General features: G+C 39.3%; 1 protein-coding gene across 1 annotated transcript; it reads left to right on the top strand.

The window, feature by feature from the left end:
• Positions 1 to 188: 188 nt before the first annotated feature.
• On the top strand, positions 189 to 27,646 carry LOC126376084 (glucose dehydrogenase [FAD, quinone]-like). Its single transcript, XM_050023255.1, has 14 exons — positions 189 to 318; positions 4,261 to 4,318; positions 8,813 to 9,052; positions 12,670 to 12,844; positions 13,506 to 13,705; positions 14,127 to 14,251; positions 23,272 to 23,458; positions 23,707 to 23,967; positions 24,251 to 24,393; positions 24,919 to 24,922; positions 25,030 to 25,194; positions 26,173 to 26,380; positions 26,450 to 26,494; positions 27,411 to 27,646. Exons 2-14 carry the CDS (start codon positions 4,289 to 4,291, stop codon positions 27,533 to 27,535), a joined length of 1,908 nt encoding a protein of 635 aa, XP_049879212.1. The 5' UTR covers positions 189 to 318; positions 4,261 to 4,288; the 3' UTR covers positions 27,536 to 27,646.
• Positions 27,647 to 27,964: the final 318 nt, after the last annotated feature.

Here is a 27,964-nt window from a genome sequence, read left to right on the forward strand (position 1 = left end):
AAAACGAGCAAAGACATAGCAATTGTCAACCAATCAATCACTTATTTAAATCAGTGCACGATTTCAAAAAACACTTTGCAATAACTGCATAACTGTGACATCAAGGGGGATTTGTCACTGATAAGAGGCTTTTAAATACCTAAAAACCCAGCGGTGGATCATCTCCATATAAACATAGGATGCGCGCGCGCATACCGCGTCGTCGTTGCCCGCGCCTCCTCTAACGCGCGCGTTTCGCGGATACGAGCGGTTTTTGTTTTAGTTGCTTTTTGGTGAATCGTGTTTGTGGAGTTGTGGATATTCCGTATTGTTTTTAAGGTATTTTTTTTAACAAACTCTATTTTTTGTGTAGGATTGGGAAAGGTAATAATTTGTATTTATTTTTTAAAGTCATAAATCTAAAGTGGGTGTACGTTGATTTGAAATGTGTAGCTCTATCTTAACACTTTAGTGATTTCAGACGCGTTTAGGTAACATTATATAAATTAAATTAAGCTGTTGGTTGGAAAATTGTACAATCCTTTAAAATTCAGGAAAAATGTGAGTGTGCCCTTTTCTAAAAACCAAATGGGATTTTTATGATAGACAACTTGCGACGATAATTTTCAAACGATGGATGTATTTAGACATAAATTTTTGTTGGGTCAGATAACTAGTAATTTAAAGTAAAAAACACATTATTCCAAACAGTAAAGAATACTTAAATAAAATTAACAAAGATAATAAAACCTTGGAAGCCAGTATTTCATTTCCTAAATATTGTACCAGTAGCGAATTTCAAGCATTAAAAATAATCGTATTAAATCTGCCAGGCCGAACATATTTAAATTAGTTATGCTCAAGCCACTTCGTGTGAAAAAACTTGGAACATCCTTTAGAAAACATGTTATTAAAATGTTATTTTATTAGTTCTAACTGCCAAGGCACTTAGTCAGAACCTGTCTGAAAATCTTGATATGGGTTTGTAAGTGGCTTAGTAGAAAAAAAAACTATTTAGAGCACACCTAATGGTAATAAATCTAAAAAAATTAAAGCTGTCGCGCTTCTTCTTCTATCGTATGGATTGCGAGGTGGATTACCAACCTCATCAACCCTGGTGTGAGGGTTATTATTGAGCCGCCATAGGCCCCGGACATGACTCATGTAACGACTACGTACTTATATCAGTAAGTAGTAACCGGGACCAGCAGCCTAATGTGCCTTCCGAAGCACGGATCATCTTACTTTTGGACAATCAGGTGATGAGCCTGTAATGTCCTAACCAAACTAGGGATCACAAAGTGAAATTGCGTTTTTTTTTATCTGTCGCACTAATTTTATTGTATTCCGACAGCTTTAAAAATTGAGTTGTCTTTCACTTACGCCGAGTGTAAATCAGAGATAGAAATAGTTTTAAAACTGACAGTTTTAAAACTTGAGTTGAGTTGACAAAATTGAGTTGGTTTCTGCTAGAAATAGCACCGTTGTCAGACAACTGAAGCGCGTAATCCCGCCACCAGAGGGGTTAAAGTTGCCACATCGAAGCAATTCATCGAAAAAAGCAATATTGCAATTTGACAAATGTCAAATAGCAATATTGTTTTTTTAGAGGAAATGCTTCGATGTGGCCATTTTAACCCCCCAGTTCCTCCTATCTTTCGTATTGGGGTAGGTAGGAGGAGTATTGCGCTCTATGAATACCTGCGATGAATTCTTATGGTGACAGATTACTCTATTTACAGAGCACATATATTATAATAGCAGATACGCTCTCTTACAAAAATATATAAATTCAGCTACTCACCTTCCCGGGTACGTCGAGAAGTCGACTAATGGATTATGTTCTACAAGGTGATGGACTTTACGCGAAAAGCTGCTAACCTGTCAACATAAAAGCACCCAGTTAATCATAATAATATACATATTAAAACTTCTAAATAAATTGTTTCGGCCTGTTGTTTTCTAGTAAGTTGTAGCTCTGCCTACCCCGGTGAGGATTACGAACGTGAGTTCCTACGTCATTATATTCATAGAGAAACTAAAAAAATGGTACACACATTACTATTATTATATTTCCTCGTTTCCTGTTTTTCATGGGGTCCACTTACTTAACCTGAAAGTACAGGTCCGGGTTTTTGCAGAAGCGACTACAAATCTGACCTTCCAACCCAAAAAGAAACCCAGCCCAATTACTGGTTAGGTCACATATTTCCGAAAACACACAAATACATGTGAATTGCTTAAAATTATACCTTATTAGTTGGTTTGTTCAACTCGGGTAGCTGGGCAGGTTTGATAAACTCATATTTTTTTTAATACTTCGCAGGTTAGTGTTACCTAAATTTATCAAAAAGCCTTATTTACATAAACTCACGTCTATTTCCTTCCCATAGAATAATTCAATAATATTTAATTTCGTTAATAACCACCAATCCGCACTGGGCCCGCGTGGTGGTTTAAGGCCCGATCTCCCTATCCATCCATAGGGAAGGCCCGTGCCCCAGCAGTGGGGACGTTAATGGGCTGATGATGGTGATGATGATTTAATTTTGGATACCTTCTTGAATCATTGTATGTGCGTCAGAAATCACTGAGTAAAATCGCTTTTATACCTATCGCTAATCAACGTATTTACCATAATACTCACACCCGTGATCTTTAATGGGATTTGTGACACCACAAGAGACTTCCAGCTTCATTTTCACTTAGATGGAAACGATGAACTGGGGGGTTAAAATGGCCACATCGAAGCAATTCATCTATTATTATTATTACTAATAGCCCTCAATGTCCCACTGCAGGGCAAAGGCCTCTCTTCCCTTCTTCCACTCTTCCCTGTCCCCAGCAATTCATCTAGGAAAGCAATATTGCAATTTGACATTTGCGCATATAAAAGTAAGTGGCCAATGCGTTACGCGCTTATCAGTGTTCCAAATATCCATATATTTACGAAAAACCGGAATTTCCATAGATTTGCGTAAGTTTCAAAAAATCCAATTCAATTCCCATATACAGGATGTTAGTGACATCGTAACGAATACTGAGGGGGATGATTCAGACCATGATTCTGAGTTTGTCAAGTGGAATTTTCCGTCGCAAAATTCACGTTTTTTTTTAGTTTTTTCAAATTATTTTCAATTCTATACTTTTGTGATGGAAAATTCCACTCAGAATCATGGTCTGAATCATCCCCCTTAGTATTCGTTACGATGTCACTAACATCCTGTATATATTTTAATATTGGTTATTTATTTCGTCCAAAAGGACCATTATAAGTATTATGAACACTGCTAAGTACATAATACGATTCATCATGTCAGTCTCAGTGAAAAAGTGGCTGCAAGTTGTCTCTTATGGTTTTAAAGATGCCTTTAGATGTTACGGTCGTGAGTTTATGGTACTTAGATATAACATAACATAACATAACAAATACTCTATTGCACAAACAGGAAAAAACAAAATACAAAACAAAAGAGAAATAGAATTAGTACAATAAGCGGCCTTATTGCTAAGTAGCAATCTCTTCCAGGCAACCTTTAAGTATAGGAGATATTGAATATTATATATATAGTATACCTCACTAGATGTAAAATGCCTACGACGAATGTAATTATCATTTTAAAACACTGTTTATTTTCAGCCAATGTGGTACTTTTATTAGATTTACATACTAATTGTGTAAGCCTTTTGTGTTCTAAGTTTAGCTTTAGGTACTAGGTATTTGTAACGGGCTTAGCTTACGTGCCTGTGAATACAAAGTGTACAAAGTGTAGAGAATCATGCCCCGTTATATTATGTGTCTCGTTTGAATTTATTGTTTAACTCCACTATTGTATACGTGATTGAATGTTGAAGTAATGTTCAAATACTATTACAATAAGTTACTTAACTATTCCTAAGTATGGTCTTCGGTGCGCAGCCCACGAAAATCCTGGGTCCATCGCGCCCACAATATTGTGTTTTAATTAAACTTACCAAAATTATATCTATTTCGTTAATATTTAAGTTTTAAAAATAACGCTGTTTGAATCATCTGATAAAGATATAAAGCCTGAGATGAGATGAGATGATGATGAATCCAAAATAATATTAAAAATAGAAACCCAGGCCAAGTTTTGTATAATTAATACCTGAAAACTTGATTCGACTGTTGGGTACGACCCTTCAATAGCGCTCCCAGATCATAGTTTTTTTAGGAATTTATCCAGTGCCGCACATTAGTTATTATATATATTATTATATTAGTTAGTACATATTAATATATTTTTTATTTCTTTTCAGAATAACATAATTATAGTGCCTCAGCGTAATGTCGCTGAACGGAGTAACTTTCTTAGAGGTAAGTTATCTTAATAGTACTACTATACTATATACTTTCTTATTTTTCTTGACTGACAATGAAGTTACATTTTTTTGGCGCGGAAGACGAGTTTAAACTCCGACGCATATCACTATCCACTAACTTATTAAGTAGATATGTTACTACGTATATGCTTATCTTATCCAGCATATTTGACCCCAATGCTGGGCAATGGCTTCCCCTTGATTCCTCCACTCTTCCCGATTGTATACTGTACAAGGAAAAACATATTTTATCCAATTACTTATAGGAAAGCCGTAGAGTGGCCGTAACGATATTGTCTATAGGAAGATAACATTATCATAGCGTTTCATGTAAGCACGAAATGATAATTGAAGCGTGAATTTTTGACTTCTCCGGAAGGTATCTAGTTTGAGATAAGTCTTAAACTAGAAACACGCTATGACGGCCTGCTTTATTGAACGAATGAATGAATAAACACTTTATTATACACACGACACACACAGATACAGGGAAAAACTAAAAGTCGGCAAAGGCTAAGTATGCTAAGGTATTGCTAAAACTAATTTATTGCGTTTCGACTTATTTTACTTATAACTATTTTGACGGAGCGAATTGCGACCATAGCGTGATAAGAGTAGGGTAGTTTCCAACTAGTCAAATCAGTTACTTTTTACTAAACGTAATACGAAATTACTATGGAATTTGTATGAAATACTTATTACGACATTATATTTTTCTTTATTAAAATTCACAAATCAGTAAAATAGAAAAAATAAAACTTTTTTGTCACCTTCAGATTTGTCTTTATTTAGTACTTAATCAAAATTTCATAATTTATCTTTGACCTAGGAAACTACTCAATTATTATAATAAGTATACTTACATAAAGTCAACACGCCCATAATCCCGTTAACTCAAAAATCATGGTTTGAATCATCTCCCTCATCATCTATTCGTTACGATGTCACTAACACCCATAGGTACTTGTATGGCCATCTGTACGTGCTTATACGGGGTGTAAGTGACATCGTAGTGAATACTGAGGGGGACGATCTATTCGTTACGATGTCACTAACACCCATAGGTACATGTATGGCCATCTGTACGTGCTTATACGGGGTGTAAGTGACAACGTAGCGAATACTGAAGGGGACGACTCACTTTATTGTGAGTTAATATCAAGTAGAATTTTCCATCGGAAAAGTATGAATAGAATTAAAAATAATTTAAAAGAACTAAAAAAAAAACATGACATTTGCGGCGGAAAATTACACCTGAAATTAACTCCAGAAACAGAACAGAACCATTGTCCGAATCATCCCCACAATATTCGTTACGATGTCACTAACACCTTGTATTTAATATTTACGCAACTGGTGATATAATTACGTACTTATATTACTTGTTGCGTAAATATTGTATTGAACTAGGTACCTACATGCCTCCATGTAATGAGATTGGTTATAAGAATCTCAGTTTTAATATATTCTATGTCACGATTTATGTTGCCGGGTGAACATAATTCATTATCATTATACAGTATTAGTATTGATTACCATTAGGAGATGATAATGCATGATGGCGAGGTAGTAACCAGCCACAGGTCTTTATAATTATCTTAATATAACAATAGTATTTTGGTACGTTGTGAAGCGTGACGCGACACGTTTAGCACCAAAATGAGGGATTTCCAGGCCCCGCTCCTCAAAATCAACACAGATGGCGCTGTACAGATTTATCTTCGTTTAACCTTCTAATTTCATGGACAACAGACACATACATCTTTTATCTTTGTTTCTGGGTATAAATGATGACCTTTTTTATTGCACCCAGTTACAATTACATCTTCCACCCATTATTAATTTGATCAAAATAAAGAGTAGTAGAGTACATACATACATACATAAACAGCCTATATACGTCCGACTGCTGGGCACAGGCCTCCTCAATCAACCGGAGGGGGTATGGAGCATACTCCACCACGCTGCTCCAATGCGGGTTGGTGGATGTGTTTTTACGGCTAATAGCCGGGAGCAACGGCTTAACGTGCCCTCCGAAGCACGGAATCATCTTATTTTTACGGACAATCACGTGATTCAAGCCTGAAAAGTCCTTACCAAACAAAGGACAGTCTCACAGTGATTTCGACAATGTCCCCATCGGGAAACGAACCCGTACCTCCAGATCGTGAGCCTAACGCTCTAACCACTACACCACGGAGACTGTTAGTAGTAGAGTAAAATAAATAAAATAATTATATACATAATGTGATCCAAATATCAAACGACAATTATTATATAGATAATGCTTCTGCCCGCAGTGGAGCATGATCCATACCGCCTCCGGTTGATTGAGGGGAGGCCTGTGCCCAGCAGTGGGACGTATATAGACTGTTTATGTTATGTTATGTACATAATGCTTCTGCTATTACATAGTATTTTGGAATAAATATGTACCCGACTAATGAGAAAAATAGGTAATTATCACGTTAAAGCTGTACAACGCTATCTACACTGCTTCTGATGAACACAACCTGGAAAGTCCCTCTTTCGAATTTATGTAGGTATATATAGCTATGTATTGGCCCCGATTCCTGGAGACACCGCCTAATTTTATTTTAAGTTATATCCGTCATTTTCATATCCGTCGAAAAGGAAAGGGACGGATGATTCACAGCTCTTAATTTTAGGAAGAATGAGTAAATGAATGTGTCGGGTTATTGACTGATGTAAAATTTTTAGACGGTTGGTTTAGATTTGTGCTTAAAATTGACGTGTGTTCCATTTTATGCTTGTCGATTACCCGTCCCTTTCCTTTTCGGCGGATAAGAAAATGACAGATATAACTTAAAATAAAATTAGATGGTATTTACAGGAATTAGCACCATTATGTGTAATATTTTAGCAAGTGCATAATCTAGCGTTTATATTTGTCATAATATTTTATGGAGCAATCATTTCAGACATTATGAATGGTATATTAACTAGTGTCCTACATATAAAATCACGCATGGTAGGTTTAGCCTATTCAACAATACTGAACAAAAAATCGTGAACCATTATTTGACATTTGACAAAAAAGTGTTATGAGTCATATTACTGAAAACAAATATACTAATATATTATGTTAAATAAAGTTGTTTTTTAAATTTACTTCTAATATGTACCTATTTATATGTATTTTATTACTTACTAATATGTACCTACGTTCTTTTATGATGTAGGTACCTAATATTACTTGTAACATTACAAAAAACAAATGCACCTCATCAATTAGTAGTAGATTCTATAGTAATTATTGATTGTTATCGTAATCATATTGTAATCAATAATAGTAACAACATTAAATGACTACTCCTATGATATAGGGTCATTAGAACAATTAGCTTTTTAGCTCTTTGTTTGGCTAATAACAATGAAATAGCTAGGAATCTTGCAATGCCAATAATAGCAATTATATGATTATTGTTGTATTTCCTGAACCACCTTATATGGGGAAAGAAATACGTTTTATTTAATTACTTCAAAGGCTTTTACTAAAAAAAATGGTAAAAACAATGTAGGCCTAAATATTTTGGAATGATCTGGGGGGTAACTCTGGATCTGGTAATAACTAAAATCTGGGGGCCACGTCGAAGCAATTCATCTAAAAAGCAATATTGCTTTTGACATTTGTTTGCATTGCGCACTTACTTTTATATGCGCAAATGTCAAATTGCAATATTGCTTTTTAGATGAAATGCTTCGATGTCGACTTTTAACCCCCCAGATCATACATGTATATTCTTAAGAGTTCTATTCTGAAGACCAGAGGAACTAACCAGCCCACCCACTCCAAGCGGCTCATGCATTATTTTACGCAACTTACATAAATGTCATTTCAAAGTTATTCACTAAAATGTGTGGACTATGATTTAATGGAGAGCGTAGATGGAGCCGGTAAAAATTTCGGGATTTCCCTAGCAAAGTTAATTCCTTATAAGTACTTAATCCAACATGGATGTGTGTGCAGGGAAAGTTTAGTATTCCTAGGTATTTCCAGATTTACTTTCTACCACAGCCCGTGAAGGTTAACTACTAACGCGTTGTTTGTTAGGTTTGCTTTTCTAAATACTATTGTATTTCTGTGTGACTGTGTCCTACTTTAATTCTATTGAATCTCTTGTACATAGTCATTAGCAGCTGCATGAGTCTGAACACTTTTGTGCAGAGATATATTTATAAGTACTTACTTACCTACTAATATTATACGTTTTAGTAACCAGTTAAAGATTATTCTATAGCTTAAGCTGGTAAGTCTTTTGGAGATTTAAAAAAAAAGAGTATTTGAAAGAGTTTTGTTTACGATTTTAATATAAATACCTTCTAGACTAGACCTGGTACCTCCTTTTGGTACGTCTGCCGCAAATTCTTTTAACACGATGGCCCAAATAAAAGGGACAAATACTTTGATAGGGAAAAGTATAATGCCGATGATTTTCTTGATTAACACTACTATTTTATGTTCCAGCCCTGCGCCTGCCCCATCACAGACATAGGGCCGGACCTAGGCGGCACGTGCTATGGCCAGATGTTCACGTTTATGCTGATCATCAGGAAGTTCCTTCAAGGTCGCTGCGACCTCGCGGACCCTTGCAACCGGTTCCCACTGGATCGTCAGGCCGATGACAGCTATGACTTTGTGGTCATAGGCGGTGGTACTGCCGGGTCTGTTGTTGCGGCTAGGTTGTCTGCCAACCCGCAGTGGAAGGTAGGCCTTTATAAATTACATCTCATAACAGATCGCTACAAAAATACCTATATTCCCATCTGCCCTCTTTAGGCTTGCCACTGGGGTGGTGGTTGGCACTAATTAGGTGCCGTTTACCACCCCGGTGGCCGATGGCACTTAATTAGTTTCATCTGCCCCCTTTACAGTTATAGTACGGGGGTTTATTCTCATGTCGTACTGGACATTAAATAAAAAAATGAAAATTTAGCAATATTATTTTTAAAAAGCGTAGAGCTCAGTTTCATCTTAAGCTATGCATCCACTTGAACGGAATCGGAGAGGACTGAATGTCTTCAATTACTGCGCATCTTCATTCTACTTACTTACTATTAGCTGCCATAGCGCCTGATTGTCAATCTGGCGAATGCAGTTCATCCGCTCAGATTCTGTACCATTGAATATGAAGCGTTGTACTTACCTATTCGTGTAAATCTGAAATCTTGGAGAATGTGGACTAGTGCATCAAGGTCCGCGTCGCTGGTCACCCGGCCTCCCATTCACAACAACTGACCATCCGTGACCAGCCGATGCGTGCATCCGACCATTGTTAGTCAAAGCGAGTCTTAGCTTTGCCTGGCATATTGTCTTAGAACGACGCATCTGTAAATAATTGAACAAATCTAATTAGGAGTTAGGAAGGACTAAGGAAAGGAAATTACCTACACATACATAACATCACGCTTATTTTCGATTGGAGTACGCAGAGACCACGGAATTCCCACGGAAGACTGCGTCGTCCACTCTCATCAAAATTTTGTTTGTTAAATGTTAACGGCTTTGGGCTCACGATCCGGAGGTCCCGGGTTTGAATCCCGGTGGGGACATATCACAAAAATCACTTTGTGATCCCTAGTATGGTTAGGACATTACAGGCTGATCACCTGATTGTCCGAAAGGAAGACGATTCGTGCTTCGGAAGGCACGTTAAGCCGTTGGTCCCGGTTACTACGTAAGTACGTAGTCGTTACATGAGTCATGTCAGAGGCCTTTGGCTGCTCAATAACCCTGACACCAGGGTTGATGAGGTTGGTAAATCACCTCACAAGCCACACGATAGAAGAGATCAAAATGTTCATGCACGCTTCTTACCGGTTAGAGTAGGTACCTACTCTTGAGTTGATCTTCTTTAAAACATCCTGGTTGGTAACAGCTATGCCCAAAGCTCACCACTAGGAATACCTAATAATACTCGTAAGTATCTAGGTATATTTACAGCCTCTGTGGTCTAGTGGTTAGAGCGTTAGGCTCACGATCTGGAGGTCCGGGTTCGATTCCCGATGGGGACATTGTCGAAATCACTTTGTGAGACTGTCCTTTGTTTGGTAAGGACTTTTCAGGCTTGAATCACCTGATTGTCCGAAAAAGTAAGATGATTCCGTGCTTCGGAGGGCACGTTAAGCCGTTGGTCCCGGCTATTAGCCGTAAAAACACCTCCACCAACCCGCATTGGAGCAGCGTGGTGGAGTATGCTCCGTACCCCCTCCGGTTGATTGAGGGGAGGCCTGTGCCCAGCAGTGGGACGTATATAGGCAGTGTATGTTATGTTAGGTATATTTATAATTTCGATCATGATATTCTGGCAATGTCAATGACTCTACACGTAGATAATTGCTCAATAATAACAGTTCATAATTTTATGGCATGTTACGTAGATAACAAATCTTCTATTAAATAAGGTTACGGTTGTTCATTTCCGGTTTTTTATTGGGATTTAATTATATAGTGCGTATGGAACGATTTTTTAAATGACTATTTTATACTTTGGATGGAAAAATGGAAAGCGATGATAAAACGACCATAAAACGTAAGCATTCCGGACACGTAGTAAATGCCATTTGAGGCAAATCTACAATAAGTCACGTCACAAAAAAATCTTGCAATTTTCTTTTTTTTTGTTTTATAATATAAATTAATATCAATCAAAATGGACGAGTAATTTCGTAGCAATTGTTATATGTATACACGTACCTACGTTATTATGAACAGATTGAAAAACTGCCGAACATAAAAACTAAATTACTTTTTTGCCTTAATTATATTTACCTCACTAATTAGTCGCGGTAACTTTGTCTCTACCTAAGGCGGGAACGAATTATGAACGTTTATAATCACCATAAAAAACGCATTAGGTAGGTACCTATTCGTCAAATCATGATTTTATTTTTATATAATTATTGTTGTGGAGGATGATATCACGAAAAAAAGCCGAGGTAGCCCAGTTGGTAGAACGCTTGCCTCTCACTTTGAGGTCGCAGGTTTGAATCCAGCACAGGCCTAAACCAATGATTGTCGAATTTGTTTTCGAATTCATGTTTGGATCGCAAATGATTATCACTTGCTCAGCGGCGAAGGAAAACATCGTAAGGAAACCCACATTCCCGGGAAATGCATTTTCAGAGGTATGTGACCTAACCTGTATTGGGCTGGTTTTCCCTTCGCGGGTTTCGCGACTAAGGGTCCCTTCGCGGGTTGGAAGGTCAGACAGGCAGTCGCTTCTGTAAAAAACTGGACCTGTCAAACCTTCAGGTTAGGTAAGCGGGCCCTGTGAAAAACAGGATAATGCTAAGGAGATGATGATGAGGAAGATATTACGAGGAAACTGTTAGCTTGAAAATGGGATAGTGTCGTGAAGTCGCCTCTGGCCGAATAGTTAATGCTATTTGCGGCAAATTTACAATAAGTCACATTAAAGAAAAAGTTAAGTCGTCTACTGTCCATACTTAGCGTAGGATTGCTGAAGTATGGCGAACGTGGGTCCATATCAATGATCCTACGTCAGTCAGTTTATACTTGTAACTAGATAAAAGTCTATTTCCAAACTGATGTCGTACTCGAAGCCTTTAAGTTTTTAAATTTTACGTAATGATTTATTTTGTTTAAAGACGTACTTACCTAGTTACCTACTTAGCAGTCCACGGACAAAAAACACTTGAAAAACTCTTTAATCTTTGTAAATACAGATCCTTTTTGTTCACATATCTACATTTTATAATTGACTTAAGCGACCGTTGGTATATTTTGTTGGTAGTTATTATTATAATTACTTATAAAGTTTATAACCGTAATCATCTGATTGCACTTTCAGGACATAAAACTGAATATAAAGTGCATCATAACACGAAAACCGCGCGGGCGAAGCTGCGGACACAACTGGCACTCAATAAAGTTATACGACGTGTATGTAGTAGGTCTTTTGTCTGTCTTACTGTGTATACTTCTATCGTACGGGTTGTTAGGTGGATTACCAACCCCATCAACCCTGGTGTCAGTGTTATTATATTACTGAGCCGCCATAGGCCCCTGACATGACTCGTGTAATGACTACGTACTTACATCAGTAAGTAATAACCAGGACCAACGGCTTAACGTGCCTTCCGAAGAAGAATAAGATCATCTTACGTTTGGACAATCAGGTGATTAGCCTGTAATGTCCTAACCAAACTGGGGATCACAAAGTGATTTTTCCCCACCGGGATTCGAACCCGGGACCTCCGGATCGTGAGCATAACGCTCAATCACTGGACTGTACTGTGTATAAATACTTAAATAATAGCTACAGTTGTATTATAAGAAGCCAAAATTACCAACCATTCCAGGTGCTCCTGTTAGAAGCGGGCGGAGACGAGCCGACTCTCTCGTCAGTGCCAGCCTGGGTGACGGCTTTCTGGTGGAGGAACGACACCGACTGGAACTACTACACCGAGCCACAGGAGAAGGCCTGCCAGGACAAGGAGGACCACAAGTGCTACTGGCCGCGAGCTAAAATGTTAGGTACGTTAATCAGACGAATACCTACCTAATTATTATTTTATTATTTTATTTTATTGTCTTAGGGAAGCTTACAGCGTTATTTACAATATAAGCGACTTAATAATAACTATTGGCTACCTAAGTCCGGGAATAAAATACTAAGACGTACTTACCGAAGTTCCCTAAAGAACCACACCTCATGTAATGGAAACCTTTGGAGGTTCAATAAAAATATAAGTAAGTACTATACATTGTTATAACCAGTACAAACAATCCCTGATATTTCTGACGTTTCAGTCGCGCCGCAGTGCGCACTGATAGTTACGGTAAGTATCTCTATACTACCTTTTCTTCTTGCAAGGTATAAATGGCGAAGCCAGCTAGTTAGTAAGAAGATGTTGTGGGTGTAACTACCCTCTCTTCGCGATTGTTATCTGGTTACCAAAGGTCAGTTACGAACATGGATTAAAGGGATTATTTTATCTATCACTTACTGGACAGGACGAAGACCGGGTGGTGTACTGGTTAACACACTCGTCCCGGCTTGACAAGATCTGCGTGTTCAAGTCCCGTCTGAGTCAAAATTGTTTTCGATTTAAATTTTCTCTTTGTGAGTTTCCCTAAGCAAGGGTAAGCGCTATAAAAACAAAAATCACTCATTGAATGTATTTATTAATTCCAGGTGGATGTTCAGCAATAAACGGCATGATGTACATGCGTGGTCACCCGGCGGACTACGACGGGTGGGCGGTGAACGGGGCCAAGGGCTGGTCGTGGAGCGACGTGCTGCCCTACTTCCTAATGAGTGAGGACAACAAGCAGATCGGCACCCTCGTTTCGAAAGAACATCACAACCGCGGCGGGCCTATGCCGGTGCAGCAGGTGAGATTCTGACCATCATAAATTACGTATACTTACATGTATAATCAAAGGGTAACAGTTCAATCATAGCCTAAAAAAATAATAATAAAAAACAGAATGTAAATCCACAACAGGCTTCGTCAGTACCAACATTCATAAGGGAAAGCATATTCAAATCATACATAATAAAATCCGCACAAGCTTCGTCAAAATACAAAAACAAACCCCCGGCCCAACACCGCAACAGGCCCCGTACCGATATAAGCTTTTAGAAAAGACACGAGAGATGTCTCTTCGTACTAATCGATATAATAAATTTGTCCTGCTGTCATTCTAATCGTGTTACGCTTTTTCAATATGTTTTTGTAGATAAGGTAGGTATTTCTTGCCTTATTTGTGCACTTACTTATTTTAAGTCTGTTTGATATTTGCCTTTTTCCAGTTCCGCTACGCACCCCCACTTGCGCACGACATCGTGGCCGCGGCCATCGAGCTAGGATACCCACCTACCACAGACCTCAATGGTGACAACATTACGGGATTCACCATCGCACAAACATTCAATAAGTAAGTAGAGGTGAAAACATTGATAGGAAAAGGAGTGAAAAAGGAAACTGAAAATAGTAATGTTTTTACTTTTACCATATACCATATCAAATTTTAAGAAAAAATAACACAGATTTACTACTACCGTAGATTGAACATCAGCCCTCAAAAAGTGGGACGCAAAGTTACTGTTAATATAGCGACGTTGACAGTTCTTTACGTCAGTGCGCGATTAGGCGCCGAACTGGCGACACGGGGAAATGCGTGGTAAAAACTTGCAAAAATAGAAGATCAAAGCGAAAAAAGAAGGATGGAACATCATATTTCTAATAAGTAATGACATTGGCTGGATGTTATAATAGTATAAACATTTTAATTTAAGTACGCAGTAAAACCCAGTAAAATTATTAAATAAAAAGGCTATAAAATTCCATTCGGATTGTTTTTATTTCTTAAAATCAAATATTTGGCACCTTTATGTTGCAAACATTTAGATACATAGATCTTTATAATGAAAGCAAGATATAATATCACTTTTATAACAATGAAATAACTAAAACTTTAATCTTTTTGTTTAAGAAAATAAAGATCCGTATCCGTATCCGTATCCGCGGATCTTTACACTAAATATCCGTATTCAGATCCGTATCCGCGGATATAAATTTTTAACGATCCGGCACATCACTAATAAATACGTAATACGTATTTATTTATTATTGTCCATGTATTTATTGGTAAGTTGTACTCATAGTATGTACCCGCAATCTTTTAAATTTTACGTATTTCCTCGCCTTATGGTTGTCAGAAAGAAATCGCTAAGAGTCTTTTGCAAATATTTCCTTACTATATTACTTACTAAACTAAGGGATCCACGCTTGTATGTGATAAGGTGATCCGGCTTCTTCTTGAAGAAACTGTTGACGATGGCTAGTTCGTGGGCAATGGCAGTAGCAAGTATCGTCTTTCCAGCTTCGTTTGTTCCACCGTATCCGTGCCCTCCGTGTACTCGTCTGAATTTGTAACATTTTGCACCTATGGGGCCATTTAAGTCTTCACCGATCACACATGTTACGCTACTCGGTATCTGCTGTAGAACATCCTCAAGTGCAGTCAAGAAAGTTTCTTTTACGGTATCTTTGCATCCGACTTGTGGAGCATAGATGGATAACAATTTGTTAGTTAACCACTTCCCCTTCAATATGAATCTTCACACACATAATTCGATCATTTACCCGTTTAACTTCCACTATATTGTCCAAGTGATTCTGACTGACGACTATAGCCACACCATTTTGACCCTCAGATGATCCTAGGTACATCATTTTATAACCCTCGCCAATATTCCGCGCTTAAGATCCCCGCCATTTCGTTTCTTGTAGACACCCAATGTACACACTCCGTCTGTGGAACAGCTCCGCAAGTTCCTTCGGTGAACCAACATTTAGTGTCGCGAAGCGGACTTTCAAGTTTTGATTTGGGACTAGCGTAACCGAGCCCGTGCTTATCTCGGTAGCCCTCGCATATTTGTTGCAGATACAGGGCGATGTGTCCGGGCGTCGTATTGCGGCGACGCCCTATCAGCTACATACGCTCTAAAAACTTTTCTTTTCATCTTTTCTTGTGTGTGTGTGTAAGGGGGGGGGGGGGGGGGGGGGGCGAGTTTTGGGTTTATTAGAAAGTGCCGATGCCATCTGATGCACAAAAACCTGTACTTACAAAGTTATTATTAGTTGAGCCGCCATAATCATAATAACAGCCTCCGTGGTCTAGTGGTTAGAGCGTTAGGCTCACGATCTGGAGGTCCGGGTTCGATTCCCGATGGGGACATTGTCGAAATCACTTTGTGAGACTGTCCTTTGTTTGGTAAGGACTTTTCAGGCTTAAATCACCTGATTGTCCGAAAAAGTAAGATGATTCCGTGCTTCGGAGGGCACGTTAAGCCGTTGGTCCCGGCTATTAGCCGTAAAAAAAAACACCTCCACCAACCCGCAGTGGAGCAGCGTGGTAGAGTATGCTCCATACCCCCTCCGGTTGATTGAGGGGAGGCCTGTGCCCAGCAGTGGGACGTATATAGGCAGTTTATGTATTTATGAGCCGCCATAGGCACCTGGCATGGCTCTACACGACTACGTACTTACATCAGTAAGTAGTAATCGGGACCAACGGCTTAACGTGCCTTCCGAAGCACGGATCATCTTACTACACGATACTAGAAAACGTTAATTACCTACCGCAATTTGGGATTAAAGTCGGGTAAGTTAATTATTAAAATAAAAAAAATATCTAAGTTAATCGGCTAATTATTTAAGTAGGAAGGTGCGTGTGTTATGGAATTAAATTGACCCGACTGGGAATTGAACCCAAACCAGAGACGGTTTGGTGGCCGTTACGCTAAGGACCCTAACTAATATTCTAATGCGATGATCAAATTACATAAACAAATATACTTACTATAAAACAAGACTAAGCGGAACCGAGGAATTGTTTAAATTGTAATTTAAAAAAAATGTTTTAAATATGTAATATGCGTGAAAACTAGGAAAATAGGCGTGACTTTGTACTATGTATGTATGTAATATGCATAATGTTATTGTTCGCATTAGGTACCTTAAAATGTTGATTTCACGCCTGGTTGGTGTTAAAAAAGTCAGAGCTTTTTTACCACTTCCTGTAGACTCTGCACGCCAGCCGCGCCGAGCGCGACGCGAATTATATCGAGGCCCTCGACCAATAGCCGTTTGACATTATGGTAGCATTCGTATCGTTAATTGGTCGAAGCGCTCAACGTGCGCGGCGCGGTTGTCATGCAGACCCGGCTGATAATTTCGTTAGTCTACCCAGAACGTAACGGATGAATTGAATAACAATTGAACATACCTCCAGCAGACAGTATAATCATTTATAAATAAGCGTATTGAAGGTTTAGGGTTCCGAACTTCAAAGGGAAAAACGGAATCCTTCTTCTTATCGTGTGGGTGGAGAGGTAGATGACCACCGTCATCAACCCTAGTGGCAGGATTGACGTGGCTCAAGTAACAATCACGTACTTACTTCTGTAAGTAGTAACCGGGGCCAATGGCTTAACGTGCCATCTGAAGCACGGATCATCTTACTTCTGGACAATCGAGTGATCAGCCTGCAATGTCCTAATCAAGCTAGGGATCATAAAGAGATTTTTGTGTGTCACCGGGATTCGAACCCGGGACCTCCGGATCGTGACCACAACGCTCAACCACTGGACCACGGAGGCCGTTAAAAACGTAACCTTTATAGAATTACTTTAATATTGTCCGTCAGTCTGTCTGTCAAGCGTTTGTTTTCGAGAACGCATGGAGGTATCGAATCGAATCTGTGAAAAAAAAATAAAGTTTCTAAATTAACACAGTCCAATCCAAACATGCGGCCATTTTCAGCCTCAATTTCATAGATTTTTATTAGTTTGTACGGTAACAAAAACCTATAGAGTACTTTCCATAGACCTTCTTACAATCATCAAAAACACAAGTAGGTACTTAAAGGAAAAATCCAAAAAGTTAATTTGTTATTCTATTACAAAAAAATATGTTTTTTGCGGTTACAAACATATTTCCACGTGGTAAACTAATCGCGAGCTATGTGGAATGTATGGGGGCAATAGGTTTCAATGGCAAAGTCAACTTCGGTACCATCGGTGCATGAGTCAAACTCGAAGTTGACCGGCTTTTGTGATGTGAATTACCAACCCCATCAACCCTGGCGTCAGAGTTATTATTGAGCCGCCAAAGGCCCCTGACATGGCTCATGTAACGTGTACTTACTTACACCAGTAATTAGTAACCGGGACCAACGGCTTAAAGTGCCTTCCGAAGCACGGATCATCTTACTTCTGGACAATCGAGTAATCAGCCTGCAATGTCCTAATCAAATTAGTGATCATAGAGATTTTTATGATTTGCCCTACCGAGATTCGAACCCGGGACTTCCGGATCGTGAGCACAACGCTCAACCACTGGACCACGGAGGTCGATTTATTAATCTACGTCATTAATAAAGTGTTATGGCTGAGGAGAAGAAAAGTCGAGAAACTGCAAGAGCAACACATGTAATTTTAAATTTATTTTCCGTCACATATTCATTATATCGCTTATCGTAAGTGTCCAAGGGTCTAGAAGAGCCACATTAAAGCAACAAGAAAAATATGAAACAAGTACTACTTTTACTGGACATACTTATTTACTGGCTTCTTTAACTTTTTAAAGGTTTTTGACTGGAGACTAAGATAGTAAGTAGGTAAGTCAGTCTAAAAATTTGTAATTTTTTTTTGACGTGACTTATTTGCCGCAGATGGCATTAACTACTCGGTTGGAACTAAACATTTGTACAAATTCTCGGAAGTCATTAGGCACCTGTTACCGGCAACCTAGAATTCCTTGGCATGGAGTTAAGGTCTAACCTTGACTTCGGCACCTCTATTAAGTCGAAAGCTCAAACTGCGACCAAAAATCTGGGCGTCCTCAACAAGGTTGAGCGTTACTTCACACCTGGACAGCTTCTAATACTGTATAAAGCTCAATTCCGATCATGTCTGGAATATTGCAGTAATTTATGGGACGGCTCAGCTAAATACCACCTTACCGCTTTGGACTCAGTGGAGCGCAGACCCAAGAGGATGATCAGCACGCGGCTAACAGCTAAGCTACACTCCTTAGCACATCGGCGAAAAGTCGCCAGTATGTCGGTATTCTACAGATTTCACTTCGGGGTGTGTACCCGCGGTCTACACGAGCTTATTCCATCATCCCCCTTTTATCTTCGGACTTCTAGACGTACGGCCGGGTTCCATCCTCATTTGGTGGTTATCCCAAATATTCGCACAAAGCGCTTCGCATTGTCCTTCATTATGCGCACTGCTAGGGAGTGGAATTCTTTGCCGCCTTCTGTATTTCCGATTGCATATAACCTGAGTATTTTCAAGGCCAGTGTGAACAGGCACCTACTGGGCTTGCTCCATCTTAGGCCTCGTCAATGCCTTCGGGCAAGTCTGGAGCCAAGAGCAAACCCATCAAAGGATAAAAAATAGAGTGCGATTTCAAAAAAACACGTTGCAAAAACTGTATAACTGTGACATCAAGGGGGATTTGTCACTGGTAAGTAAGTAATAATAAATACCTAAAACTTCAGCGGTGGATCATCTCCATATAAATAGAGGATACCCATGCGCATACCGTGTCTTCGTCGCTCACGCCTCCTCTGGTGCGCGCGTCTATGAACAGTTTTTGTTTTACCTAGTTGTCTTCTTGGTGAATCGTGTTTGTGGACAATATTCAGTATTGTTCTTAAGGTATATCTTTTACAAATTTTGTATAGGGAGGTTAATATATTTTGTATTTTTTTTAAGCTGACTTGAAACGTATGGTTCTAACTAATACTTTAGTAATTTCAGGCACAAGTTTATGTAACAGTAATATACTTTAATTATTTATATATATAATATACATATAGCCAATATATATAACTCGTAGATATTTATATATTTAAAATAATATTAGTAAAATAAAGTCAGTATTAGTTTTATATTTTACCTGACAATTTAAATCGACTTCTGAGAATTAGCGCTGCTAAAGCGTTTCACGTAGTACATGTTTAGTTACTGACCATTACATACTTACCTACGACGTGCTGTACATATTAATATATTTTATAATTCTTTTCAGAAGAACATACTTATAGTAGCATAGTCTCAGCACAATGTCGCTGAACGGAGTCAATTTCTTAGAGGTAAGTTAATCTTACATTACATTATAATATGTACCTATAGAATATACTAAAATCATAATTTTAAGCGACTTCAAAAAAGAAGGAGTTTATTGTCGAATGATAATGAAATAAATTTTTCATTATTTTGACTTTTATTGGATAATTTGATTTCAATCATGTATGGGGTGACACGCCTTTATTTCTCAAGTTTTTGGATTAAGTACTGTTTACAATTACGTTTAACGCTTACACGTGTTATAATAGAGCTGAAGAAGAAAATGTTGATAAGATGTTGGTATTTTTTATGTAATGGTTTACTTGCCTGTGGAGGCATATCTAAAGGACCTCACTCAGCACAAGCCACGGCACGAGTCGCGGCGCTGGTTTTCTGTCATCGTGTCTCTGTAATAAGTACTTACAATGGTAAAACTCATAAAGATATTCTTCTTCTATCGTGTGGATTGTGAGGTGAATTACCAGCTCCATCAATCCTGGTGTCAGGGTTATTACTGAGCCGTCGTAGGCCCCTGACATGACCACTTTTAATCACTTTGTGATCCCTAGTTTGGTTAGGACATTACAGGCTGATCACCTGATTGTCCGAAAAGGAAAAAGATCCGTGTTTCGGAAGGCACGTTAAGCCGTTAGTCCCGGTTATTACTTACTGATGTAAGTACGTAGTCGTTACATGAGTCATGTCATGTAAAGATATTAAAATAATGGAAACCAGCACTTCCGGTACTTCCTTCCCTATACAGAGTGTTAGTGACATCGTAACGTTTGAGGGATGATTCAGACTATGATTCTGAGTTCATATCAAAAGGAATTTGCCGTCGCAAAAGTATGGAACTGAAATTAATTAAAAAACACAATTTTCTTTACTTCGAATCATGGTTTAAATCTTCCCCCTCAGTAGGTATTTGTTGCGATGTCACTAACACCCGTATGTACTTGTACGGAGTGTAAGTGACGTAGTAACAAATACTGAGAGGGATGATTCAGCTCGTTATTCTGAGTTAACATCAAGTGGAATTTTCCATCGCAAAAATATAAAATTGAAAATAATTTAAAAAACTAGAAAAAAACATGAATTTTCCCACGGAAAATTCTACTTGATATTAACTCAGAATCTTGGTTTGAATATTCCCCCTCAGTATTCGTTACGATGTCACTCTTATACTCTTTGAAATCAATTTACGCAAATTCTTTTAACACAATGGCTTACCTACCTAAATAAAAGGGACAGATAGCATCATCATCATCAATTTAAGAGCCACGTTTTTGTCGGTGTAGCATTTTCTGTCTCAGACTGATAGCATAATAGGTACAAATAGCACGAAAGGGAAAATTATAAGTTATGACGACGATTTTCTTGATTAACACTACTATTTTATGTTCCAGCCCTGCGCCTGCCCCATCACAGATATAGGGCCGGACCTAGGCGGCACGTGCTATGGCACGACGTACATGTTTATGCTGATCCTCAGGAGGTTCATTCTAGGTCGCTGCGACCTCGCGGACCCTTGCAACCGATTCCCACTGGATCGTCAGGCCGATGACAGCTACGACTTTGTGGTCATAGGCGGTGGTACTGCCGGGTCTGTTGTTGCGGCTAGGTTGTCTGCCAACCCGCAGTGGAAGGTAGGCCTTTATGAATTATATGGAAGTTTATATTCCATACAACTAAAACTGAGACTGGAGAGAGAGTCCTGGAAGAAATGGAGGGAGGCTTTTGCCCAGTTGTCGGGCAATTTAGGCTAGATAAGACAACTAAAATGCCTTTCCATAACGTCAATTAACATAATGATTAAAAAATATATTATGAAATCGTACCATTACCTGTCTTAATTATGAAAATACATAATTTTATAAATCATAACTAGAAAAACCTATAATTTAAATATTAGTTCCATATAGGTAACAATCGTGGTAACGCGTGCGAGCGAAGCGCTACCAAACATACGGGATCTCTACAAAAATACTTAGTATAAGCTGTAAATAAGTAATAATACTACGCATAGAACGGCAACTAACCGCTCTTCACTGGTTTACTTATAAATAAATAAGAGTTATATTGTAAGAAGCTACCATTACCGACAAATCCAGGTGCTGCTGTTAGAAGCGGGCGGAGAGGAGCCGACGCTCTCGTCAATGCCATCATGGATGACGGCTTTTTGGTGGAGGAACGACACGGACTGGAGTTACTACACCGAGCCACAGGAGAAGGCCTGCCTGGACACGGAGGACCATAGGTGCTATTGGCCGAGAGCTAAAATGTTAGGTATGTCATATTTGAAAGTTGAAAGCATGTTCAGTTTATTTTCCAAGACGCCACAAGTAATCAAAGACTTGCAGTAACTGTTGATACGAAGTTCTAAGATGAATACTACACACTACTACTGTACTGTACTATATCCTCTGCCGAAGGCTGTCTGGAAGAGATCGCTCTTAGCGATAAGGCCGCCTTTGCCCACCTTAGAATAAGTTTATCCTGTAAATGTTTTGTGAATTTGTGTGCAATAAAGTGTTTTTTTATTATTATGATTATGAATATTATGATATAACTTATGGTGACTAGGGATCCTATCGCCCTTAACATTGGTCCATCATGTTAGAAATGATACAATCCCTCTGTCATAGTACTAAATAATATATTTATTAATTTCAGGTGGATGTTCAGCAATAAACGGCATGATGTACATGCGTGGTCACCCGGCGGACTTCGACGGGTGGGCGGCGGGCGGGGCTGAGGGCTGGTCGTGGAGCGAAGTGCTGCCCTACTTCCTGATGAGTGAGGACAACAAGCAGATTGGCACCGTCGTCTCGAAGGAACATCACGGCACCGGCGGGCCTATGCCGGTGCAGCAGGTGAGGTTCAGACCATCATACATTACGTAACTATCTGTTTACATTAAATTAGACGAACAGAAGGGACACTCTCTGCCCCGCACCATTGCGAGCTTGCATGACCGGTGGGGACCACTTTCGCCTGTTTAAGCTGTTAAGGAGTGGGGGAGTGCGGGCAGATTGTCTATTTCGCTTGTACGCACGGGGTATAGCGGCATATATACCGCTATCTCGTTCTAACCACGGTAAGAACGAGATTTTTATATGAAGTGTGTAGTGAATTGTTTTCGTAGACTTTTAACTAGGTAGGTACTTATTTACATCCGTTCGCATTACATATTTCGTGTTTGATATTTATCTTCTATTTAAAGTTCCGCTACGCACCCCCACTTGCGTACGACATCGTGGCCGCAGGAATCGAGCTAGGATGTCACTAACTTTCATCCTTACAAACTCAGCAACGGATCCCGCTACACGACTGCCCGCGGCTACTTGCGACCGGTGTCCCACCGTCAGAACCTTCACGTTGTGTTCCACTCACAAGTGTCCAAAGTGGTGGTTGACCCCCTCACTAAGAAGGTGACTGGCGTCGACTATATTGATCTTAGAAGCGGCCAGGAGAAGACTGTTAAGGTTACAAAGGAGGTGAGTGCCTTGGGAAATGTATTTTTGGACTTCACTATTTATCCGGATAAATAACTATTCTCTTCAGTGTATGAAAGAAAGACGATTAAACTTAATTTCTTAAAGCCGCAACTTAGCAACATCTGTACCTGATAGCAACCTGGATTTGGTTTAGAAGAAACATTCTGCGGACCAATCAACACTTACACGAAGCGCATTCGAACTAAAGAACTATTCTGTAAAACATACATACTCATTCCTGTTTCCAGGCCATCATATCAGCAGGACCACTAAACACGCCCCAAGTACTGCAGCTCTCAGGGATCGGTGCCAAAGCCACTCTGGACAAGTACAATATCACCACCATAATGGACCTGCCCGGAGTGGGGCAGAATCTTCAGAACCACGTCGGAGTGAACCTTGACTTCGTGCTGAATAATGAGGCCGAAATCAATCAGTTGAACTGGGCGAGTGCTATGACCTATCTGCTGCTCAGAGACGGGCCTTTGTCTGGTACTGGAGTGGCGCAGGTATTCCTCTTTTTCATACTGAACAACATTCATTAAGAACCAAGAAAGTGTAATACCCAGGCATACCTAATAAATCTTCTATATTGGACTGTAATAGAATCAAAGTAGAAACCAAGGGAAGATTGAGTCTTTTTCCACACATGATGGACCATTATGACCGATGTCTCTGATCGCACGTTACCACAGGGCTTATTATAATTATCGGTCTTTATGTAGGCAGTGAATATAAACAAAACCCATAACATACATAACTACATAACATAACATAACTTTCTGGTTCCAGACGACCGGCATAGTTAACACCAAGTACGCGCCAGCGAGCGGCCAGCACCCGGACATCCAATTACTCTTCCGAGGATATTCTTCCGATTGCTCCAGCGGGGAGATGCAGGATGATGCGCTTGTTGAAACCAGGAGATCTTTTACGTAAGGGATTTTATATAAATACCTGAGGGGTTATAAAGGCCATATTGAAGCAATTAATCTAAAAAAACAATATTGTAATGTGATTTACGCACATTAAAAACATACCCGCTATGCTGACCGTCAAGATTGCTGCTCACTTTATTATTATAATTTCTCCCGTTCCATGGAGATTTCACTTGAGGTACAATCAAAGAGCAAAAGTTTAGTCACTGAGCCCAGCGAATTATTTGTAAACAGTGGTTAAATTATGAAACATTAGTTGGCATAATTATAAAATTAATGTTTTTAGTCTATTACAGAAACGACATGTAACCAGGAGGTCTTAAGTGCAACTAGTTAATTTATTAATATGCAAGAAACTGATTGGACGTTTGCACCTTATCGTACATTCACGTGCATTCCTTTCGTATATAACATATTCACATCTACAACAGTACACCCACCATTCTCACCCACACTACCGTCTAACTTTCAGAAAAAAATGTTTGTCTAGTAATAGCCAATAATAATAATGGTCACAGGAAGCTCAGTGACGCAAAGGGAACTTAGTTCCTCGGAATAGTAAGATTGACAATACCGTCGTGGGCTTATATGTATATATATTTGAAGTAATAAGTATTCATACAAATCATCAAGATATCAGTAATCAACCTGCAGCCGCGCAGCCGAGGTTACATCACCATCAACACGACAGACCCCCTGGCGCCTCCAGTCTTGCAGCCCAACTACTTCGACGACGACATGGATGTAAAAACCCTCAGCGAAGGCGCGAGGATCGCATACAAACTTTCCAATGCTACGGTAAGTTTTCTTTTCTCATGTGAGTTGTAAGAAAGGCCGATCTCATCGTGGACCATTCCTCTATAACAGTTTACCAGAAAAAGTGCGACTTGCGCCGTCTCCTGCAACCTTTAAAACTAGACTGAAGTCTTGGCTACTGGAACAACAATTTTATGACACAAAAGAGCTTATGACAAAACATGTCGTAATTGACAAAAAAGTAATATATTAATAATAATTGTTATCGATAATCAATATTGTATGTAATTATTGATAATTAATGGTGTGAGTAATATGTACGTCCGACGGCGCTTAGGGCTTGACGCCAAGCGCGATGAATTGAAAGCCCGACCGCTTACGGCGATCAATTATACATATTTAAGTGGTGTGCTCACATGCCAGCTATGTGCGAGGATCTTTTCCAATAAGATTGACTATATAAGTCACATGCGAGCACATGAACGTCGGAGTTGAAGCAGTCGCCGTAGCCGAAATCGGCTGGATCACATCATCATCAATATGTAATAATATTAGGAATATTGGTGTTTTTGCCTATTGGCACTGTTTACCTTTTTGCATTTGACTTGAAACGACATGTCATTAATAAAGTTATGTATTCTGTATTCATCAACCCTGGTGTCAGGGTTACTATTAAGCCGCCATAGGCCCCTGACACGACTCATGTCACAACTACATACTTATTCAGACCCAAGAACATCATGATAGGAAACTTCTTATGGAGTTTTATGACAAGATACAAAGCAAGGTTCAACAACGAACAGCATTTCAGGAAACTAAAATACTTTTATGGAAATATATAAACAATTAGAAATACTGCAGCTGCCAAATGGCAGACTTGGAACTGTTTCTAGAAGACTGCTTGTGAGAATTTCACTTTACAGATGTTAACTAGGTTTGCTAAGTGAGGTACTTATACAAAAATCAACTTGCTCAATTTACGCGAATAAAAATGGAAAGTACTTACATTTTCATTTACAGATTCTAAAAACAAAATACGGCATAGAGGTGAAACCTGACTTCGGTTCTGAGTGCGGCAGCAGCGAGGGTCTCTCGGATGAGTATCTGTCCTGTCTGACCAGGTACCACACCGCACCCGAGAACCACCAGGTGGGGACCGCCAAGATGGGACCGGCGTCCGATTCTATGTCTGTCGTCGATACTGAACTCAAAGTTCATGGGATTGAAGGTACGTCTTGCGCTGTGTAGTCCTGGAAGTTATTATTAGCAGGTATTTTATAGTTGTGATTGATTACAGGTCTTCGGGTGATCGATGCTTCAATAATGCCGGCCGTGACTACTGGTATGTTGTAATCAATTATAAGTATATATACAGAGTCGATATCAACACTTAAAAGTTGCTGGGAAACCAAATCTACATTTCTGATAATCGCCAACACCATAGACTACTCTAAAAGTAAGCAATGCAAGCCGAGGGATTTTGTAAGAAATCTCAAATAAAATCCGTCGTCCTGAGACGAATCAAGTTGTCCCAGCTCCGTATGCAGAAAGCATAATAGGTACAGAAATAATACTTATCTCTTTAGGTATTTCCTATTGTATACTCCTACCTTAAGTCGCACTCACACTTATAAGTGTTGGTGACATCGTAACGAATACTAAGGGGGATGATTCAGACCATAATTCTGAGTTAATATTCATGATTATTTTTTAGTTTCAAAAATGAAATCAAAAGCATTTATAACTATAGGTAAACAAATAGCAGGCCTTATGCTAATAGTATGACATTCTCTATAGTATACCTTTTTTTATTTAAATTATTTTTAATTCTATACTTTTGCGATGGAAAACTTCACTTGATATTAACTCAGAATTAACTCAAATGGTCTTTTAATCATCCCTCAAAGTTTTCGTTACGATGTCACTCATTCATTCATCACCAGCCCATTAACGTCCCCACTGCTGGGGCACGGGCCTTTCCTGTGGATGGATAGGGAGATCGGGCCTTAAACCACCACGCAGACCCAATGCGGATTGGTGGTTATTAACGACTACTAATGCAGCCGGGACCAACGGCTTAATGTGCCTTCCGAAGCATGGGGGAGCTCGAGATGATCTTATTTTTTTTTGTGGTCACCCATCCTATGACCGGCCTTTGCGAAAGTTGCTTAACTTCAACAATCGCAGACCGAGCGCGTTTACTGCTGCGCCACCGAGCTCAACGATGTCACTAACACCCTGTATGTCTGTACTCTTAGGTAACACGGCGGCCACAGTGATAATGATAGGGGAGCGCGGCTCCCACTTCATAATGACACAGTACCAGAACCAGCCGGGCCTCGGCTACAGCTCCGGAGACAAGAGCACCGAACTCAATGAGTAGGAGGACTAAGGCCAATAACAAAGACAATTAAGTTGGTCGTGTTTCTTTTTCGTTTTGGCGTGGTTTTACAGACAAATAACATGACATTTAAAATCGCAAGGCCCAGTGTAGATTTTGAACCCAAACCCCATTGTTTTACTATTGTCTAGAAATCTAGATCTTACGAGGTTGAAAATATAAAAAGAAAACCAAAATAATAGAAATTATAATATTAATATGTCAGTAATTTTGGTTTCCGTCGGTTGCATAAAACGCGACTGGGCACCCTCAGGCCTGTTGTCTTAAATTTTGTACCGGGTGACAGCCTTCAGCGCTCCCCATTTGTCCGGCCAAGCAGTTAATGCCATTTGCGGCAAATCTACGATAAGTCACGTCAAAACAAAAGGTTGCACGAAAAACATTTCAATATTTTGGAATTTGTAACATGTC

The sequence above is a fragment of the Pectinophora gossypiella genome, chromosome 20 (assembly GCF_024362695.1).
Source record: "Pectinophora gossypiella chromosome 20, ilPecGoss1.1, whole genome shotgun sequence".
Lineage (NCBI taxonomy): Eukaryota > Metazoa > Arthropoda > Insecta > Lepidoptera > Gelechiidae > Pectinophora > Pectinophora gossypiella.

Coding starts and splice junctions, on each gene's coding strand:
- LOC126376084 (XM_050023255.1), top strand. CDS start 4,289: ATGTCGCTGAACGGAGTAACTTTCTTAGAG. Junction 12,845..13,505: donor GCCGCGAGCTAAAATGTTAG/GTACGTTAATCA, acceptor TATTAATTCCAG/GTGGATGTTCAGCAATAAAC. Junction 25,195..26,172: donor ACAAACTTTCCAATGCTACG/GTAAGTTTTCTT, acceptor TTTCATTTACAG/ATTCTAAAAACAAAATACGG.